Genomic DNA, 21,703 nt, shown 5'->3' with positions numbered 1-21,703 from the left:
GGACAGTGACACAAATCCACACATTTACGTCTGCACGTGTGTTCTGAGGGCTGGATGTGCCCCGTGTGTCGGTGCCTGGGTGTGTGTGCCCATGCAGGCTGGCTCTCCCCCTCTTCTCATTTACACACGTGCACATGTTACCTGCACGGCCTGTGCAGGCAATGTGCAGTGTCTGTGTGCTGAAACACCTTCTGTCTACACTGTATTTCTGAATTTTAGAAAGTGGGTCTTGTCTGACTGCTGGAAGATACACACCCATGTGTGTGAGAGTGTGTGCAGTGCTTTTAGCCTTGAATTCATGTACATAAATAATACATTCAGCAATAAAACACCATATTCCCTTCCTGTCGTAGTACCACAGGAGTTTTGCAGTGTATTCTTCCAGCCTATCCATTTAATTTTAGCACCGAATCGTTCAAGGAGTCAGAAATGTGTCCTCGTGTAGGAACACGGAGACAGTTGCGGTGCTCGCCCTCCGAGTTCTGCAGGCTACAGCTGCTCCTGCAAAATCTCTTCCCTGTAACTGATGAATCCCTGTCCCTGGTGCCGTGCTGACAGCCGTGTTGCATGGGTTTGGTTGGGGGGGAGCAGGCGGACTCCAGAGCGGGGTGTAATATTCATGAAGAGGGGGATCGGCGCGTTCCTCCCCCCGCGCCCCGTGCCTTTCCCAAGAGCTCTAACCATTCTCCTTTTGTTTCTCAAACTGCAGCCGAACCTCTTGAAGCCATTCTCACTGATGACGAACCTGAACATGGCACATTGGGAGCTCCGGAAGGGGACCACGACCTCCTCACTTGTGGCCAGTGTCAGATGAACTTTCCGTTGGGGGACATTCTTATTTTTATTGAGCACAAACGGAAACAATGCAATGGCAGTCTCTGCCTAGAGAAGGCTGTGGATAAGCCACCTTCACCCTCACCAAGTGAGCTGAAAAAAGCATCCAATCCTGTGGAGGTTGGCATCCAGGTTACGCCAGAGGATGACGATTGTTTATCAACGTCATCTAGAGGAATTTGCCCTAAACAGGAACATATAGCAGGTAAATTAAAGCAAGGAGAAGTGTTTGCGAGTTTATTTCTGTTCCAGTTGCAACGTAGCGTGTTGGCAGTCGTGCGCTGCTGTGTCTGTGTGTTCTGCTGGCCGTGAGGGCTGGGGTGTCCATGCCCTCCCTGCCTCGGGTTAGTGGTGTTTCCTGGTGCCTGCGCAGCGGCAGGAGCAACAGGCACGTGCCGTGCCAGCCGGTGTTTCTGGCCGTATTGTTTGAGGCCACTCTCGTGATTTGCCTGCATTGTAGTCACCGTCTCCCGGTGTCTCGCCTGCTGGAGCGCCGTGGGAGGAGGGTGCCGAGGCTGCTGCGCGAGAAAGCGAGGAGCTTTTGAGTCTTTGGCAAAGTCAGGGGTGAAAGAGTTAACCGAGCATCCGCCAGCCTTGGTTCCATATTGGCTGTCAGCGTATGGACTGTAATTAAACACAGCCCCATGGCAAAGTGACACCACCGACCTTGACTTTAAGATGCCATTTTCGACTGGCCAGGCCAGAGTAGAGAGGGCAGTTGCTGAAGCGCACAGACATGCTTATTCGAAAAGTTTAAGGGCATGTTGGAAATTTCAAAAGGTTGGTTTGACAGGAAAGGCTGCTCTCTGCAGCCTGCCTCCTCAGCCAAATGATAAATGCTTCGCTGTGCTCTCTCTTGTCTCTGATGTGGTTTTGACAGATGTATCTTGATTTTGTTTGCGGTTTACACAGCCACATGTCAGCCGTACAAATGTCCAAGGCAGAGTTCTGTTTTGTGCAACAAACAATATGAAATGTGATTTAAAAAAAGAAAAAAGGGTAAATAATTCTATTTCGTAGCATTTTTTTAAAATCAGAAAACTATTGGCCATGCAGATATATTCACAAATGAGGTTAAAAAAATAAAAGTGTATAATGCGAAAGAAAATCCCAGCACCCTGGAAGTGTAACAAGGCACACTCTGCTTTTAAAACCCTACTAGTAAACAAAAGTACTGCCCATTTGCAGCGAGCGTTTCAGATCACTCCAAACCACGCCAATGCTGCCAGTCGAAAAAGGCGAGACCTCAGCGTATCAACCCCAATGAATGCCTGAACCAGTTTCAAACTCCCCCTCCAGTGGTGTTTGGGATGTGGCACTGCTGGTGCCTCTCTTCGGGGAGCCCACAGGACCGCTCGGGGTTGTCGGAGGCGCAGTACATCATCACATGATGTGCTGGAGCTTGTCTTGGGCTTGCTTTGGCCACAGAGTTAAACCATAATAGGGCAGTAGGCGCTGGGAGGTTCAGCGGGATCCTCCCGCAGCCTTCCCCGGCCTCCAAGCCGGCCGCCAAACCGTGCTGGAGAGCTGCAGTTTTGGAGGTTTTGTGGTGGCAGCAGATCCGTATCGGTGCACGGGTGTGTGCCTGCACACGTGCCTGTGTGCAGAGCCATGTGCGTGCACACGCAGACGTCATGTGAACAAGTGTGTGCTGTTTCTGCAGAGTAATCGGTCTTTTCTTGGAACGTCAGTATCTCTGCATTTCAGAGGAGACACAGGCTCGGCCACTGCTAAGCTACATTTTGAATGAGACTTAATGCCCCCCGATAATTCCCCATATTGCACTTCCCAGACACGGATGTTAAAGGTGAGGTTTCATTCCCTGAGTGGTAGAGGGCAGTGCCCATTTCCATGTGCTGCCTGTGATCTGATGGAAAGCCAGCAGAAGTGTAGGGCATGATTAATGAAGCAGGAGCCTGGCGGAAGGGATTTGTAGTCTTCCAAGCTCTGGAGCCATACTAAATCACCAAATATGGAGGAGCGGTGGTATGATGTAACGCTGTATTTACGTACGGCGCCGCTCCGCTCAAAAGACAAAACACAGTATCTGTCAAGCAAGAATTAAACATGCTGTCGTCCCCGTGGTCCCAGATAGGTCCCTGGGCTGGAGGGATGGCCACACTGGGGAGTTCTGCATGAGGGGGAGCCTCCTCTTTGCTCTGGCGCTCGAGCCAAGTCTCGTTTTGGTGTGGCGCAGGTGATGCCAAGCGAGGAGGATTTGGGCTCGCGCGCAGTCACGGGGCCGTTAATTCGGAAAGGGCCGTGGTTTTAACTGATTGTAAATGCTCCACTGAGCGATGGGAGCACAGTGGCAGGACCTGATCCTGCTCGCTTGTAGGTGGGCTTGACTGGGAGCAGGCTTGGTGCCATGCAGGAGGGTCCACGGAGCAAGCCGTGAGTGTGTCCTGAGGAGAGATGGAGTTGTGGTTGTTAGGGCTCTTCTGCCCCAAGGTTTCTGGCTGTGGTGCCTGTATGGATGGGAAGTCCAAGAATGCAGGTTCTCTGCACCTCCCTGGCTGGGCTGGAGCCGAGCAGCACCGGGGTCCTTTGGTTCTTCCTGTTGGTTGGAAATGCAGCCTGGCTTGGGGAAAGGGAAAAGGTGCACCAGGAGTTACAGGGTCTTGCACTGTTCCTTCCCTTTGTGTTTTCATCACCTTTTTCAGTTGGATGAGTTCAGCTCCCTTGTGTCACAAAGAAGTGTGGTGATAGCTGGAGTGACCCACTGCTCATAGCCCGTAGTTTGAGGAATCTGGCAGTAAAAATCTAGAGAAGGTCTTGGAGCCTGAACTGTGAAGTTCAGGCTTCAGGAAGCCCCCTGCGAAGAATCTCGAACTTTTCTAATTCAGTTATTTGTATCTGATTTCTGTGCAAGAATGCAAAGTGCAAGATTTGAGTGTGTAGTTAAGGGAAAAAAAAAAGATAAAGGCTGCCTTTGGAAAAATACACAGAAGTTGGGGAAGTGATTCTTTCTGCTAAGAGACCTTAAAATACATATTTTGTAGCAATATGAAAATGTTCCCAATTAGTTGTGAGGCTGGAAGAGGTGTTTCAGGTTAGCCCTGGATACAGAGGTGCTGTGGGTGAGCTCCAGGTTCAGTTTTTTCCCTGCCTGCAGTTTTGTAAGTTGGTGTGTTATAGTAAAAGAGAATCTTAAGTAATGATTAAAGATCTACAGACAGGAAGGAGGCAGCGACTCATTCAAATGCAGGGAGAAATGATGTCTGTTTTAACTGGTTAAGCTGCTCTTTAACATGCTGTTTTCCAGAGGCAGGGATGAGGACAGGAGCTTGGATGTGTTTTGCAACCTGTGCAGCAGCCGTAGGATCCATATAGGTGCAGGCATGTGTCCATACCTGGCTCTGCCATGTGGGTGTCTGCCTGAGCACAGCTCTGCCTTGCTATAAAATTTTGAGTGATGCTGATCCAGCACTGGAGCTGAAATGCCATAAATTTAACTGAAAATTAATAGGATATGTTGTGTGGGTCCAACGAGGCAGCTTTCATCAATATGTATGTCAAAGCCTCACCACCAGATACTGGCAGCCTGTGATTTGCAGTGAGGGCGACGGCAGGGCTTTAGTTATCCGCTCTCGTATTTTACAATAGGGGGAAATATTAACTGAAGTATCTGGAGATCAGTGAATGTAAAAATCGCTGTTCACTTATTGAAAAGGCTGAGGAAATATTTATCGCCCACCCTTGTCAGGTTTTGACGGTTTGTTTGTTGAATGTATAAATCCAGGGGCATTAATGAAAGATTGGGGTTTGGGTGAAGAAGGATCTCAAATGTTACTTGGGTGCAGTTGGGGGAACACTTTTGGAGTGCTGCTGCGAATTCCCTGTATAATGCCGAGTGTGGATCCATGGATGCTCTATTTACTGTACAAAGAGGGGAGGAGGAGGGGAGGTCATTTTTACTGCTTGAATCCTATATTCTCAAGCTACTTGTGACATTCAAATAAAACACGTGGGAAAATAATGTAAGAAATCCCTCTGTCTGCTGCAGTCAGGGGAAGGTGAACATCATTTGGTACTAAATTTACTGAGTATATTTGATTATTACAGTTTTCAGGGGGTAATGTCTTTAAGCAGAAATTTTCTTGGGCTGTTATTAGTAGTTGCCATTATAATTCTGTAGGTTGTGATTGTTGATTCCTTGTTTTGTTTTGTTCTGGAGACAAAAAAATACTGCTGTCTGCACTGAATAGTTAGCATTGCATGTGGACAATGAAATGAAAGCTTAAAGAAGAGGGGAAGAAGGAATATGGGAAGATTTTGAAGTCAAATTCTGTCTGCTTTCCCCATACAAAGAAACAGAGAGAGCAGGCTGGGTAAAATACTGCAGGCAGGAGAAAATAGTGAGGGTGCTACCCAAAGGCTCCTGCTCCCGAGATTTGGAGCGCTGCGTACAAGCTGTATTTGTAAATAAGACAGAGAAAGGTTGTGAACCGGCAGCTTGGCTGTTTTGTCAAAGTACAATGTCAGAGAAACTCTTTCTAAGACAAATTGTAAATAGAAGTGTCACGATGATTGCATGATTGAGCTCTAGAAGTGTCTTGCAATTGTTGGCATTGTCAGAAGACTTTTGAAAGCTTAATTAAAGGCGGTGGCCTGTGTGGCTGTGAAATTTACTTCTTGGGGGGGAAAAATGTAAAAAATGTAAGGATCAAAAAGTTGCTGTAATGCTGCTCGTGCAGGGCTACAGAGAAGAGTCAATAGTTTCCCTGCTTTCCCCGTTGCCTTTTATAAATAACGTTTTTTGAAGAAGCAAGCACGTGACACCAATATCATCCTTTGTACGAGGTAAAGATTGTGTTAGTTTTCCTATTCCCTGCTGTTCCAGACAGTTAATGTAAAAATGGCTCTTTATTGGAAACACAAATATGAGTTCACTCGAAGCACAGAAGCAGGGTAGAAAGTTTTCCTCTGCCTCTGCCTTCCAGGGGAGCATTGCAGTGTTGTGGTGCCCTGAATATTTCTGGTGGTTTTTTTTTGTTCCCTGCAAATCAGGTTTTCGGAGAGGATGAGAAACATATTTTGTGTTCCTTCTCCTTTTGCATGGGACACTGAACTGTGGAGCTGTCCACGAACAGAAGGATCACTGGTGGTTCAAGAGGCAACCAGGCACATATTAAGCTCCAATATAGATCTTGAAAGGTGCAGGTTGGCATCACGTGCTGAAAGCTTTGAAAATCGTGCGCGTAATAAACGCGAGGCTCTGCGCGGAGAGTCCCAACAACGAATGCTGGGCGATGGAAACTGAGGCAGGGAGTAAATTAAACACCTTCTAATTAGCCCGGTGGGAGAAGTAAAGTCTTCCCTAAACATCCCCATAATTTGGTAATGCCTCTTTTAAAGAGGAGGAGGCCTATTAGCATCACCCCGTTTTGTATATGCAACCCTCAGCCCACGAGCTCTTTCTTGTTTCATTCAAATAATAAAGACGATTAAAGAGGCTTGCGAGGCACCGTCAGGCAACGGGAGCAGAGCCTCCAGTTGTTTGCCTGCATGCATCCTCATTACGGAGATTTTTTTCGGACAAAATTCCCTTCCAGCTTCAGTCTGTTTTTATATCCACCAGTACCAGCTTTGTGCGATAAAAGGCGTTTAGCATCAAGCTGGACATGGCCTGGCACAGTGCCACTTGTGTTTTGTTGTGTTTTTTTTTTTTTTTTTAAGCTAATCGCTGAGGATCTCTCGTTACCTTTCTGCTTGTTGTGATTTTGTTCGGGTCATGATGCTGCCAGGGATGTTGTGAGTCCAAGGAAGTCCAGGACTCTTCTCCCAGTGGCAGGCATTTGAACGTAGCTTCCATCCGGGAGCGCTCGGTTTTATGTGTCAGCTACTGGGGTTCTGCACAAGTCCATAAAACACATCAGCTCCATCTATTTCAATATATTAAGACTTACATACATATATCTATATTATATGTTCATACTGGTAGCATGACCCTAAAATTAACCATTGGGTGGATTTTTTTTTTTGGTTGTTTTTCCCTTGGGCTAATGAACATAATTTTGTCTCACTGTGTGCATAGACTAGCTCCAACCTGATGCCTGGTGACGTTGGGCATAGCAGGTTTGGGCCCATGTAGGTAGACACCAGTACAGGATTGCTGTGATTTATGGCATACTTTTAAAGAATAACAGGCACATTAATGGACCCACAAACCACCCAAGCGGTTGGGATGATCTGATAATGAATTTCTGTGAAACACAGTTCGCTCTGGAGGTCCCCATCTTGGGTGTGCTTTGCTCTGCCAGATGTGGATCAAACTCTTGCAGGAACTGGACCAGTGGCTGTGAACCCCTATGGATGAGCAGACCAAGTGCTCACATTATTCAAACCTTCCTGTGTTAATGCCAAATGCATTTGAAAGCCCATAAACATCCTCCCCATCTCTCTAATCAGGTTTAGTATGCAACGCATCCCGCACGGGGTTCAGCCAGTTTGTTTTCCAACCTTTATTGGCCAGCTGCACTCGCTGTGCATCTTTAAAATATTTCAGTGAGGTTTTTTTTGCTCTTCTATCACCAGGGCTGGTAACTTGGTGGCTCATTCTTCATTCGGAGGTGGCATTGCCTGGGGTTGGCGAGGGAAAGGTTTGCGGTGTGGGGTGTGGCGAGGTCAGCCCCGATCCCAGCAGGGAATTTGTGTTCTTCATTTGCCTTTACAATCGGAGCACAGCTACTGTACCTTGGAGCAGCTCTCAGGTGTGAGCTCAGATGGGCGCATGTAAATGTCCTGTCAGATGCAACACAGGAATATTAATGTTTCCTCAGCACCACGCTATAATAAAGCTGTACACAGCCAGCTTAATATGCAGCCGGGCTGGGGAATTGTATAAAACTTCGATAGCCCAGTGTGAATGACAGCGGTGGAAAAAAATACTCAATATGCCACAGTTTGCATTCTTGTTTGCCTTTGATCTAAAGCAAAATGAAAACATCCTCTTCTTTCCCTCCTCGTTCTGAATAGGTGTCCTTCCTGTGCAAAATTGGATAGTAAGTAAGAAAAGAAAACAAAGTACGGGGCACGGTGCAGAATTATTTGAAGCACATTAACTTCAGCCCGCTGGGGAATGTAATTTTTTCAAGTATTAGCAAACATTTATTTTTTATTCTTGGGATCGTTGGCATTGCTTTTCATTCTTTTTTTAGCATCTGGGTCTGGTTGAAACAAAGACAACAGAGCCACCACAAACAGAGGCTGGAGCCCCTTTTGCCCCCGGCTTGGGCACGGCCCAGGCTGTACATACTCCTTGCAGAGGTTTCATTTGCATCTTCTTGTGTGTTCAAATCTTCAGCTCCATCCAAAGGTGTCTGTTTTTCAGTGCGGTTGTGTTCGAGGATTTTTAATAATGTGCTCATTTAACTGAATCAACAGCTGTCAGGAGTGGTTGTAGTAAATCCACAAAATGCACAAAGAAAAATACATATGTTCCCTGAAACAAAACACTTGAAACAAATTGGCTGCCAAAAAAAGCTGCTGAATTCTGGGTTTGCAGACAGTGCACCAAAGTGTTTCTTTCTTCTCTCTGCTTTCCCTGGAGACCTCTCCCCGCTTGCCTGCTGCAATTCTACTGGAAGTTTTTACCTGAACAGGTTGCTGTTGAAAAAAAATCCTATCACTTCCCCATCTGGTGGGTACAGAACCTCAGCTACAGCTCAGATTTTTGTGTTTCACACTAAATAGCTGAGACAAGAGTGGGGCAAGAGGAAAACCCAAATAACTGCGCTGCCGACAAGGCAGGGAGGCTCAGTATCCCTGGGAAATAGCTGTAAGGAGAAGCAGTGCTTCCTCTCTGCCCTTCCAGGTAGGCGTTGTCAGGGTGTTTCAGAGGGTGCTGGAGTCTCACTGGAGTGGGTGTGCTGGTGGAGGTAGATGTGGGGAGCTTTGGTCAGTCAGAGCCAAGGACTTTGTGCTTCCACCCTCCCCTGCTTTGCCTAAATGCTGAACAATTACACCTACAATTTGATCTTAGCTGCAGATAGAAAAACCTCTGCCTAAATAAACAATGGAATTACTGCTCAACAACAAAGGCTCAAAGAAGAGCCCTGCCTTTAGTGGTGTTATTATTGTTGTTGTGGATAATAATATTATTATTACTATTGTTATTATTACTGCTATTACTACAGCTATTACCTTTTCAAAATTACACATCGCAGTTCCTCGTTCCTTTAGGAAGTAAGGAGTTTAATTTTACATTAATTGCTTGCCTAATTGATTTATCAGGTAGGGAAATATAAAATGGAAAAATAAAAATGTGTTGTATTGTATCTTCCTGCCCCCCCAAATATTCACAACAATTAATTTGTCACCCAGCATTACTTTGCTTCAGTGTCACAGCTGGGGTTTTTTTCAGACATTGAATGAATCATCTGGGTTTTGTTGCATTTTAGCTACTGAGTTTATTCTTTGTGGAGTAAGAGAATAGATCAACAAAAGTGTCGTTCTTCAGCCAGGGCATCATAAGTGCATGAAGCATTTACTGTGTGAGGGTGGCTGGGGGCTTTTCCCTGTGTTCCTCTATTCCTGATGCTGATTTTCATGTTTAGGGAAGAGTTGTTGTGCAATGAGAAACAGTAGTCCGGAAGCCTTGTTCTCTTTGAGGAGCTAGAACACAGTGGGATGCATTTGGAAAAAGAGATAGAGGCTGTATTATTTTGTAATAAACTATAAACTGTCCTATGTTAAATTTGTGTTACGTTAGAAAAAAATCAATAAGGAAAAATTAAATTCTGATAAAGATACTCTTGGATCTTAGAAAATAACTGCTGTCCTTTTAACTAAAACATTTGAGGAGCTTCAAAGAGTATGTATTTCTTCTGATCTTAGAGCTGTGTGACTGGTAGCAGGGAAAAAAAAATCTTATTCTACATACAAGTGGATTGCTTAACAAGTCAGCACAGACACATACTTGTTTGTACCATAGAGATAAAAATTCCTGTATAAAAATAATTCAGTTGCTGACAGCAGGCATTGTGCTGGGGCTGCCTCTTTTGTGTTGGCCGGGGGTCAGGGACCACGGCTCCCACTTTCTGCCGGGGGGGAGGCTGTCACGATCGCTTGCTGGAGCCTGGAAATAAGTTAATTGCTTTATTTTAGGGAATGCTCAGAGCCCAGTGGTGTGGTTTTTATGTCTCTGGAAACAGAGAAAGAAGTGGGGGGGAAAATCTCTTAATGGGGGACATGAGTTGAAGGCAGTTTGGGAGACGTGGCCTTCAACAGCTCGGCGGCCTGGCAGTAGTTTCCAAACTTTTATTTTGAGTCTAATTCTGATTTATGCTGTCACATCCCATGCTGGCCTTCCCTGGACTCTTCTTGCGTGAAGTAACATTGGTGCTGGGAGGAATCGCTTAAAACTGGGGACTCGTGGCCAGTCCAGATGTTTGTTGTTGCAGTTGTTGCACGGCACCATGTCCTATTGTGCCCAATAAATATTAAAAAAGCGGGGCATTAGCACAGATCCAGGCATCATCTGCTTTGCTCTGCAGGGGTGCAGGTAGGATGAGCCACGAGGTTAGAGAAAGCTGGCGAACTGGGAATAGGAATTATTTCAACATTCATCCATCCTTCAAAGTCGGGGTGCCGGGGAAGCAGCCAGCTCTTCCCCCCAGCCTCCTCCCTGCCTGGATATCTGGCAGAAGGGTCTGCCCTGCTCTGCACCCTTTGGGATGGCTGGGTCAGGCCCCGGAGGAGCCAAGTTTGGGAGTGGCCGGCGGTGCTGAGCGGTGCCCCCGCAAACTGCGCGGGTTCGGCGGCTGCGGCTCCGCTCCCCGGGAGCACCGCGACTTTGTCAGTGCCACGCTCCGGTGCCGAGATCTTTTCATCCCTCCCTTTTCAGTGCAGCCAGTCCCTAAAATTAATGCTGCTGCACTTTGATGAAAATAATGTTTTTATAATACATTTGCTGTTTACATGGAAGATGTGACTTGAGGGGAAAAAGGCTTTTTTGGAGGGTGGTGGAAATCTTGTTAATCTGCTCTCGGAGAGCGGCACACAATACTGCCTATGAGCAAGTCTGTGCTGCTTTTGATAAATTACCATGTTTAGAGATAGGTTTGGCTCTTAAGGGCTTAGTTTTCTGAACAAAGTCCATAACAATGTTTTCTGCCTCTGTTTGTCTCCAGCCCCTTTGGCTTGACTCGGAGCCCTGTGTTTAGTTGAAGCTCCGTCTGGAAGATATAACAATTTTGCATTAAAAAAATAAGGAAATCACAGGAAGAAAAACCCTTTTGCTTTTTGGATGAATCTTACTGATAATTTGCTAAAGCTCATTTGAATTTTAAGCACTTCTTTAATCTTCAAAGGCTAAATTGCTTTATGAATATGCATGGTGTGGGCAGACTTTAGTTCATTACCTAGTTGTAAATTCTAATGACCATTAGGTCCTTGCAGTAATTGCGAATTGTTTTGCATTTTTGATTGGCCTATTAACATGTGCATTCGGCACACATCAGGCCAGCCTGTCAGGCTGCTGAAGGAGAAAAAAAAGGTGAAAATTGTTTTATAGCACCAAGATTCTTAGATTTTCAATCTTGGAAAATTGATGATGTAAAAAAATTAAAGCGGTGTTTTTTCTTCTCAAGATTGAAAGTTCACCAAGAGATTTGACATATTTAATTTACATGATGACTTTGCACTCCTTCATTAATGCAATTTGCATATGAAGCTGTTGTTAATCACTTTTGATCATGTTTTGTGTATTAGCTGCCTCAGTGGCTCTTCTCCCTCAGATGCTCCAGTAGAAAGCAGCAAAATGATGCATCTTCTTGCCAAGTTTCCTTTAGTGAATTGAGGAATTAGGAGTCTAACCTTGAGTAATTAAATATGTTCTATCAGTTCTCTTTTAATGTTAAGTACACTTGGTTGGAAGTGTAGAAGGAAATTGTTCCCATTTGGGGGAGACATTCCTTTAAAAAATAATTCTACATCTATGGATAGAAAAGAATTCTTTCCTGTGCTCTGGAGATGCCAGGGCTGGAGAGAGAGGTGACAGCAGGGCAGGATGTGGCGGTGCCTGGACCCTTCACTGCGTGACCAGTGTTGAAAGCATGTGCCCCAGGCTCCCTCCTGTGCTGCCCATGGTGTAGAGCTGCTGCTGGCACTGGGGTGGTGGCTCTGCCTTTGGGGGACGCTGCATGAAGGGCAGGGAGCACCCTGTTTGTGGCAGCAAATTGCGCTGCTGGCGCTGCTCCTCTTCCACTCCAGTCTCCCAGTTGCCTCATCGCAAGGAAGGGTCTTTTTCTCCTGCCTGTTCGGGCAAGGCGTTAATCATCCAACCCTGGGAGGGGAAACTGGGAGCAGCCTGGCTGGAAGCCTGCCCAGCTCTCATAACCTGCCCGGGCATCTGCGCCCGGCCAGCGCCGGAGGCCGTGCACCAGCCCTCCTGCCTGGCTGGGGCCTCGCCTGGTCCCTGTCCCCTGTCTTCCCTGTCCCCTGTCCCTCACTCTGGCAGCACCACAATTCCTGCCTGTGGGATCAGGCCCTTGCCTTTGCTTTGGTTGTCCAGCCTTGGTAATTGATGCTCAGCTTTGGTTGGAGAGTTTGTCACTGGGTAAGAGGATGAATCGGAAGGGTGAAACGGATACTCTGATTAAAGGAACTGCTTAATGAAAGAAAATAAATGGAGAGGGAAAAGGACCATTCTGGAAGGAACAGAAGTATAATTTTAACCTCAGAGGAGACCTGCTGCTGCCCTTCTATGACTTCCACCCATACCACGCTAAAAGCGTGGTGCAGTTCAAAGTTGTTAATATTCAGCTGGGAAACAGTATCCAGAACACAAATAAATTATTAAGTGCATGAACTTTTTCGGCAGTAAGATGAACTGATGGGGTCCATCTGCGAGATCCAGGGGCTTTTTATTTGTGTGTGTCGAACGATTCTGCCCTCTCCGACTTCATAGCCTTTGGTCCCTGGCCAAGTGCATGCATAATTGATTCCACACGCGCTATCATTTTCTTGATGTAATTGCTCTAGTAAGATATGTTGAAATCTAATGGATAATTTACTATATGAAAATGACAAAAAAGTAAACGTTCATGTTTTGAGCCGGGTGTGGAGAGAAGAGTGCCCAGGTGAACTGTATGGTGAGGGAAAACCCACATGGACCATCTCCCACGAACAAAGACAGAGGTAAATCGCTGGAGAAGTTCAGAGCAAACTCTGGAATTAATTGGGGTTTTACAACACAGGTGAAAGCAAAACAGTGGCGTTGTTTGGAAACTTATTTTTTCTGGAGCAATGACTTACTTGCTTTTCTAATTGCCAGAATGTGAACTCAAAAAAAAGTTCTCTTCAGAAGGCAAGGGGAGAGTATTTTTAGAAATCAGTGTGTCCTGGACTTGCTGCTCTGTGCTACAGAAGGTCTTGACACTGGTGCCTTGCCTGGCAAAAAGATCTTCTCTTCTAGCTGCTTAAATAATGCACCAAATTAAAATCAATGTATCAGTTGGGATGGATATATTTTTAGAGATTTCAGAAATGTGTAAATATCAAATCCACCTATAATCTCATCCCCATCCAAAGGAAAATATTCCACTTGAAAATTTGACATCACGTTGGTCTTAAAGAAATGATTTTTTAATCTCATTTCCTTTCCCTCTTGCCTCCCAGTCCTGGAATATTTTGTATTCCTTTCCATAATTTTTTTAAAATAGAGTTTTGAGGTGGTGTAGACACAAAAACATTTTTTCATTTGCTTTTCCCCCCCGCCATGATGTTTTCAATGTACTATAAGAAGAAAAAATATCCAAGGCAAACCCACATAACTGTAGCAAAACTGTTTCTGAGCAAGTCATAATAATGAACAACACATGATCTGAAATGTGATCAGCAAACATATACTTATGCCAAGGAATTTTTGCCATTCACATACCAAGGTTCTGTAAATCAGTAAACCGCGGCAGAGGAGCCCCCGGCACAGCACGGTGAGGGGAGGAGCAGGAGCAGGAGCAGGAGCAGGAGCAGGATGAGCTGCCCAGCAGAACTGTCTTGTTCACAGAGCAGGGAATGGTGACAAGTTTCCTCTCTTCCACCTTCCTCGTCCCCCTCTTGGTCCACGCACCAAAATGTTCAGCCTTGAAAAAGGGAAAGTGCAGCCTGAGCTATCCTCAAAAGCAGACAAATAAGTAGCAAAGGAATGAAATTTCATCACAACGTGTTTTATGGGATTTTTTTTTTCCTTCCCCCACCTCCCCATCTTACACAGAACCAAAATGTAAATTACTTTCTGGTCCTAATTGGATTTAATTCTTTCTGTAGGAGAGGATGGGTGGGAGGGGGTGGGAATGGCACACAGCTGTCCTGACAAAACAAAGGAGGCAGAAAACCCTCACTTTCCCCCATGTTGGCTAATAAACGGTGCAGAGGATCTTAGTGCTGGCGAGCAAATGGAGCGCTCTGTAGACCTGGGGAAGGGGTAAGCGCTGTCGGCAGCCGGGAGCATTAGGAAAAGGCCAGGCTAGCTGTTCAGAAGTGCCCTTAAATGGTGATTTGTGGTTTCCTATTAATTTCTGTAACTGCCCTGTGTTTAAGAGCACCCAGCCTGGCCCTTCCCTTAACCTAAACCACATTGCCCAGATGCCTCAGCCCTGTGGTGAGACCCACCCGCAATATTGGGCTGTGAATCTCTCCAGCGCCGCTCACCTGGGAAGCACCAGCTCCCTGTGGCGCTGCTGGGAGGGATTGGGAATGGATTTGGGTGCCCTACACTTGGTGGGGTATTCTCTGTGCCCCCTGGCTGGGGTCTGGGACACTTGGGTGCCAGCAGTGGGGTCTGGGCGAGCTGATGCTGCTCTGTGGGTCGGTGGCACATTGAGCCCGTGGATCTCCGAGCGCTTTACAAGCTTTAATGAATGTGACCACTAACGTGATTTATAGTGCGATTCATTATTGGTATTGGAGGGACTGTATTCTTATTTTGTCATTTGCTGTTAAAATTAATACACTCCATGCTGGCTATAAAAGTGTATTTGCATTTAATTGCAAGTCAGAATGAATTAGTGGATATGATTTAAACCTGAACTCAGTCCCTAAAAAGAAATCTTCAGTGGGGAAGGAAAAATCAAGCTCTGTGCTGGATTTCTTTGGTGGACACAGGGATGGAGACAGGAGTCGGAGAGAGGAGGGGGCAGGCGGGGGCTTGGTTCTTGTTTTTTTTTAATTCTTGAGGTTGCTTTCAGCAAAAAATGCCTTTGCCAGGAGGGGCTTAGGCAAAGTGGTCAAGCACATCTGCTCCTGGGAAGGTAGGGAAGAAAAGAGGTTACTGGTAATAGGGCAGCAGCACAAAGGGAAAATTGTACACTGGAAGCATTAGTCTCCTCGGCGGTGGTGTGGCCAGACTGGTTTAGCAGACAGGATGATAGATTGCTTTGTCAAGGGTCCCAGGGTGTGCCCTGAACTTGAAGCACTTTGTTTATCTTGAATAGAAAGGGAAAAGCACAGACATAATCGATGTCTAGTTTTTTAGGAGGGAGGAAGAGGTAGAGGAGGGAGCGAGGGGGTGGTGGTGGGGGGAGGCCCTGGCTGTGGCTCTCCATTAACAGATGAACTTGGCTGAAGTCCAGAGTTTGATGAGAGAGTGTCACAGCTCCGGAGCCGGCCAGCCTTTTCAATAATTTTCTTTTTTTTTTTTTTTTAATACCTGCTGACTGTACATCAAATGCTCCCAGGTCTTTTGGCTAAAGGCAAGAAGTGAGGGGAGGGTGTAGGGGGGAAAGACACAGCTCCATTTTTTCCCTCTGAACCAGTTGAGACCAGTCCCTTGGCCACGCACGCAGGTTCTATCATCTTTCCTGGCTTGCTGTTGGGAAAAAAAAGAGTTGTCGTCGTGCCAGTAACCTGAGGGCCCAGGACAGGAAAAAAAAAATAGGGGGTTGCTGTTCTGAGAGGCAAACTAAACTGGAGAGTGTGAGAGCAGGAGGGGCAGAGTGTGAGAGCAGGAGGGGCGTGCATGTGTCTGGAAGATTTCAGAGATAACAGGAGTTAAATTGAGGGGTGAAAAGCATCTGAATGGCAATGCCTGCCTCCTGCCTGGCTGGGGAGAGCAAGCCCTGGGGCCAGACCCAGTGCAGGTCCACAGCTTGTGCATGATAACAACCTTTTCATGGTGTCTCCCACCCATTCAAATGACTTTATGAGAAACAGAATTAAATTGATCCCCTAGTGCAGAACTGCACTGGGTGTGAAGGTGGCTGCACTTCCAGCCTTTATGGAGCCCTCACAGAACACTGCTGGGCCATGCCCAGTATTGAGATGCTTTGTTGGGTGGTGAGAATATAGAGAAAATGCTGTGGTGGTGAGAATAAAGACAAAATCCGAGATCTTTACTGGGTTACCATTGTTTTTACTTAAGGTTTCTTGCTTTGCAAGAGGTGGATGTGGAGGGCACGTAGTACATGAGGCTGCAGGGATGCTCCAGCTTGGAGCTTCTTCCCAGGGGTGCCTGGCTGGGGGTGTGTGTGGCCCCAGCGTGCCTGTGACTTGGAAACACAATCTGAATTCATGGTTGTTTTGGGTATTTTAATTTTTTTGTTGTTTCCAATTATGCCATTTCTGACAGTTGTTCAGCTACTTACCAGTCTTGGCAGGAGGCTGAGCCTGTAACATCCTGACATTTCTGCTTTTTAACAGGCCAGTCTCATCGTGCTGGAACAAACAGCAGCTTAACTGTGTTTCACTCTGGCTGATTTGAATAACGTGTACTCTGGTCAAACAAGAAACTCCTCAAAGGAAGAGCTCGACGCCTTGTTTCCCGTCATGCTGATGGACGGTAGATTTCAAAATGCACGGAAAGAGCATGGCTGGGAAAACACAGGCACCCCCTGCTGCAAAGGGCAGTGTTTTCAGAGGTGTGAAGGGTATGTTGGAGTGGGCTGAGTCATCGCCATGTCCTCTGCCCATTCGATGCATTCCCAGCATCGTGCCTTGCTGGGGAATTCTGAGGTTTGCTTGGCACTCGAGGCTTTACGTTCATGTAGCTGTCCTTCTTGGAAAGTGGGCATGTGTAGGGATGGCCTCTGTTAGTTGAAGCTTTGCCTGACCACTTTGCTCCTGTTAGTTAAAGCTTTGCCTGACCACTTTGCTCCATCCAGGCATCCAGGTCTGTGAGTCCTAGATTTTGAGGAGGCTGGGAATATCATATACTGCCATGGTTGTCTCCTTTCATTCCCCTTCACGTTCTTAGCTAGCAGCTGGTCATGGGCGTTGTGCTGAGCTCTGCTCTGTGGGAGGAAAGTGCAAAGGCTGGGAAGAGGCTGTGGGATATGACTCCACGAGGCTGAGTGCCAGGGCTCTGGGTCTGGAACTCTCCTTCCTTGCACTGGTCCTCCCTTGCTCCTCATGTTTTGTGCCAGACTGTAACTGGTTTGATGGTGAGCTTCCCGGCGACTTGGCACCCCTGTGTTTTTTGCCTACACAGGTGCGCAGCTCCCGTGTGCGCAATGCCTGTGCAGAACTCCCTGTTATCTGCTGATCGAGGTGTTTACCTCTGCAGCATCAGTTACTGGGGACCTGAATGCCTTGGAGATGTTAATGAACACACCCTCGCACTGCCAGGGTGAGAGAGACAAGTGCTGTGGCAGAAGTGGGCTTGCCCTGGGTAAGGCCCAGGAGCTGCAGCAGAGTGGGAATGAGAGCCCAGCCTCACTGCTCTTCCTCCCTGCTGGTGTCTGGGAAAAGCTGGGGAGAGAAGCGAAGATGTGGTTGGATCTCCAAACCAACCTGCACTTTACCAAGACCTTGGTAAGGAGTCCACCTGGCTTTACCTGTGGCCCTGGGGAGATGCAGCCCCGTGGTGTGGGGAGCTTGTCTCACGTCCCCTTGGTGAGATTCACCTGTACATGTGTGGGGAGGCAGCAAGGTTTGCAGGGGCTACCTGTGTTTGGGCAGAAGGCAGTGGTAGCAAAGGTTGTACATCCAGGAGACGAGGCGGTGACCTTTGGGTCAAGTACCTGCATCTGGAGAGCCCACGATAAATATTGTACAGTGGGAACAATGGGGCTGTAACAGAGCTGCGCCCAAAGAGGCTCCGGCCGAGCAGCTGAGAGGCTGCCGGGGGAGCGGTGTAGTATTTCTACTCCAAACTGATTGAAACGTCGACTAAAAATCAATGTTGTTGACTAGGGATAATTTACAGTTTTCTCAGCGCTAAGTAGCCGCACGCGTAAGGATGCGCTCCGGGATGAGCGCCGAGTGGTCCGGGCACGGTGCTGAATCAGATGCATTATAGGTCAGCTCTTTATTTGTTTCATCACGACTTTTACACAGTTGTCATGTAATTTATGGCTGCTTTCACGTTGTCAAACATTTTCATTGCGGCTGCTTCTTAACACACTCCTGACACAAACACGGCTGCTTTAAAGACACTGTATTGTTTCATAATCTGAGAGGAGGACTATAAAACATCAAATTACACTATCTTCAGGCTAATCTAAATGCACTACAGATTGAAATCAGAGCTCATTTGTCCCTGATGCAAATTATTAAGTTCTAATTATAAATATCCATTTAATTACCCCATACATTTTTATTCTGCAGACCTTCTCAGCAATTCTGTCTGAGATACAGTAGATGTATAGGAGAAAATCTGCAGTAATTAATGTGCATTTCCTAAATAATAAAGAACAAACATGAGCCACTTTGTTCATGGATGACATATCCGCACACATTTTTAGCTATCCGTGTCACGGCGGCAGACGCTGAATGCTAATTCAAAAATAAATGGAAAAGCCAAAAATTAAAATTTTGGGGGTTTATTTCCCTCCTTTCCCTGCCTGTTATGGAAAGACCTGGGTATTTCAGTGCTATTTGCTCCTCCTGGGAGAGGGATGACCGTGGCTCTGGGAAGGATAGCATCATGTCCCTGGCCTCTGTCTTGTGGAGGTGCTGATCCTGAAGCTGCCTTGTACTGGAAGCCCCACAAATCCAGATGCATCTTGCAGTTAAACAAACTGAGGGAGCCACTCTCTGCTGCTCCAACCTCTCCAACTTCTCAGTTTCATGCCTGACAGCAACTGAGCAGGTTACAAAAGCTCCTCTCAGGCAGCAGTAGGGAATGTTTGTGGTCCCCTCCCTGCTTCTGTGCTTGTGCAAAACCCAAGGGCAGAGACAGACACAGAGGAAGAGTTTGTGGGGCCAGATCCTGCTCAGAGTTACCTCAGGGGTAAATTCTAAGTGGCTTCCCTGCAACCAGGAGAGTCACTTGGTAGGCACAGTGCTGTAAAGGAGCTTGGGCTCAACTCGTTATGGTGATTTATGTTCAGATTAACAGAGAGCTTTGTCTACCAGCCACTGGAGTCTAGGATAAAAACTTGGAGAAGGTGGCAGGCATGGAGTCCAGCCTGGATACAAGTGATGCCTATCAAAAATCACCAGAGGAGCACGTGTGTGTGTGGATGTGTGTACCCACACACATGTAGGGGCTGAAGTCTGGCTGCATGGCAGTTAATGTGAGCATTGCCACAGGCTTCATTGCACTCCCTATTTATACCCATATTTGCATCTGCTTGCTGGGTGACAGAGTAGGCTTTCTGGAAAGGATACTCGTGTGCTATCAGTAATTATAAACAGAAATTAGCTTTGAATTTTCTAAGACATATATTCCACTAAAGCTCCATTCATTTAATCAGTTAAGAAGATGAGGGGCTGCAGCGGTGTCCTTAATTCCCAAATAACTTTGTCCTTATTTATTATAATCGTTTTATCTCAAACTTTGTCCTAGAGTCACTGGGCATTAAGAAGAAAATCGTAAAAGTGTTGGTAGGAGCCTAAGGACCTTTATATAAAGAAACCAAACAAATCCTAAGCTTGATTTCCTAAACAGAAAAATAATTACCTTGGCTTTTCTAGCGACAGTGTATTTTTTGGAAAGATCAGCTTTTTTTTTGGTGGTTGTCTTTTTTTTTTGTTTTTTCCAGAATCACAGTTACTGTACTGCTTTGAAACATGATTTTTTAAAAATTATGATTTCTCTGCAGCACAGTCACTGTACAGACACTACTGCTTGAGATTTTTCATTTTACCATCTCTATTATGCAGAAACTTAAACTGCAGCCTAACCTGGTAGTTGGATAGTGAGCCAGCCACGCTGCAGGCTTGCGAGTGCTTTAATTCCCACATGATCTGCTTTTACCTGGGCAGCTGAATGTGCATATCTGCTCATGTTGTTACTGTCTGGAGCAGAAAGTAAACTATATATCCCACACTACCTTTTCACAGCTTGATAGCATTTATCTGTAGTTGTTGTTATTATTATTATTATTATTATTATTATATCCTCCAAATGCATCAGTTGTTATATTGCTGGTGTCTGGTGGGGTGCTCTGGCTGGGACTCGCTAATGGGATCACCCATGTCAGGGTGTGTTGTATGGATCGTGTTTACTGTGACATTCTTTGTTTGTGAGTGAGGCTGTGGCAGTGGGGCAGGTGATGAATGAAGATACTCCATGGTTTCATGCTCATCCCTGTGGTTCCAGGTCTCCAATACAATAAAGATCCCCTTTATTGTACAGAGGGTTTTATATGCCTGTAGTGAACTTGAACCTGAAGATGGGATAGCCCAGTGCTTTGTAGTGTTTTTGGTTACATTTTGGTTTATCTGTGACCTGGATAAACACTTGGAAATTGTTGTGAAAGCCTTGGAGATGCATGAACCATCCAGTTCAATAATTTGCCTGGCTGAAATAAATACTGGTCTGTTTTTCATCTTTGGGCCTCTATGAGTCAGCTCAGGGTGAAATTCATTGCCAAAACACAAATGGCCAAAGAGAATCACAGAATGATTTGGGTTGGAAGGGACTTGAAAACTCATCTGGTTCCAACCCCCTGCCTCTGGCAGGGTCACCTTCAACTAGACCAGGTTGCTCAGAGCCTGATTCAATCTGGCCTTGAACACTTCCAGAGATGGTGAATGTGCATGTGCTGTCAGGGACCCCAGTGATTAATGTCTTCAGAGGCTTCCTTACCTTCCAAGATGCAAGTAAAGCATTAATTCTCTTCAAAGTCAGGTTTGCTGTAGTGCCTTTACACCTGGGCTGTGGAGATTGGAGTCAGGGCATGGTAAGGATGGCCTTCACCCTTGGGGCAGCTGGCTTTTCACTATGGCAGAAGGATGTTTGGAGCTTCCCACTGTTCTCTCCCATAGGTCTCACTTTCCCTCCCCCGCCCCCCGCCGTGCATCCACTTAAATGGACAACTGTGGTCTGTACGCAGGTTCTTCTTACTTATTTTATCTCCTGAAAGACTCCAACAAGCTTTTACCCACCGAGTCTATAGAGAAAACGGCCAGGCAATTTTTGTTTCAATTTAGGCGTCTCTCCGGAGTGCTAGTTCCAGAGACTGATCAATAGGTTTTATTGTAGACCTCACTGTCTCTAAAAGCACCGTGACCTTATCCTGTCTAAAAATAGCATTTTGCTCTTGCTGCCTGCAGAACCTTGACCTGTGACAACCCATTTGGAGCATAACTGACACGTGCAGTCAGCTGTGCATCCAAGACCCTCGCGCGCCCCAGGAGAAAGCTCCCTGTGCTCCTTGTAGCCCTTGTTGAGAAGAAGGAGAGAGGGAGGGGTGTGGGGGGCAGATGAGGTGCCCTACTCCCTCAGGAATCCCAAAGTAGATCAGGGTTGGTCTTTTCCAGGTCCTAAGCGAGCCCTGCTCCAGCCCATGGGCAGTGGGAAGCCAGCACCTCTGAGTATCCATGCTCTTCTTTTGGGAAGAGCCTTGCATGCAAACCCAAATACACATTCACCTTGTGTCACATCCTTGGGTGAGTTCCTGAGCTTTGGGAAGTGCTGCTCTGTAAAACATACTCTCCCTTGTTTCTAAGCTGCTCTTCTTGGAAAGAAGGTCACCTGAGTTCC

The 21,703-nt window shown here is 46.4% G+C and overlaps 1 protein-coding gene across 3 annotated transcripts in view; it reads left to right on the top strand.

The window, feature by feature from the left end:
- Positions 1-21,703, top strand: part of BCL11A (BAF chromatin remodeling complex subunit BCL11A) — a 70,553-nt gene that overhangs the window by 5,549 nt on the left and 43,301 nt on the right. For all 3 annotated transcript variants that reach the window (XM_033055281.1, XM_033055280.1, XM_033055279.1), the window contains exon 2: positions 710-1,039. In XM_033055281.1, coding sequence (XP_032911172.1) covers positions 710-1,039 — 330 coding nt within the window. The remainder of the gene's footprint in view (positions 1-709; positions 1,040-21,703) is intronic.

The sequence above is a fragment of the Catharus ustulatus genome, chromosome 3 (genome assembly GCF_009819885.2).
Source record: "Catharus ustulatus isolate bCatUst1 chromosome 3, bCatUst1.pri.v2, whole genome shotgun sequence".
Taxonomy (NCBI): domain Eukaryota; kingdom Metazoa; phylum Chordata; class Aves; order Passeriformes; family Turdidae; genus Catharus; species Catharus ustulatus.
This window is presented reverse-complemented; position numbering and strand designations above follow the sequence as displayed.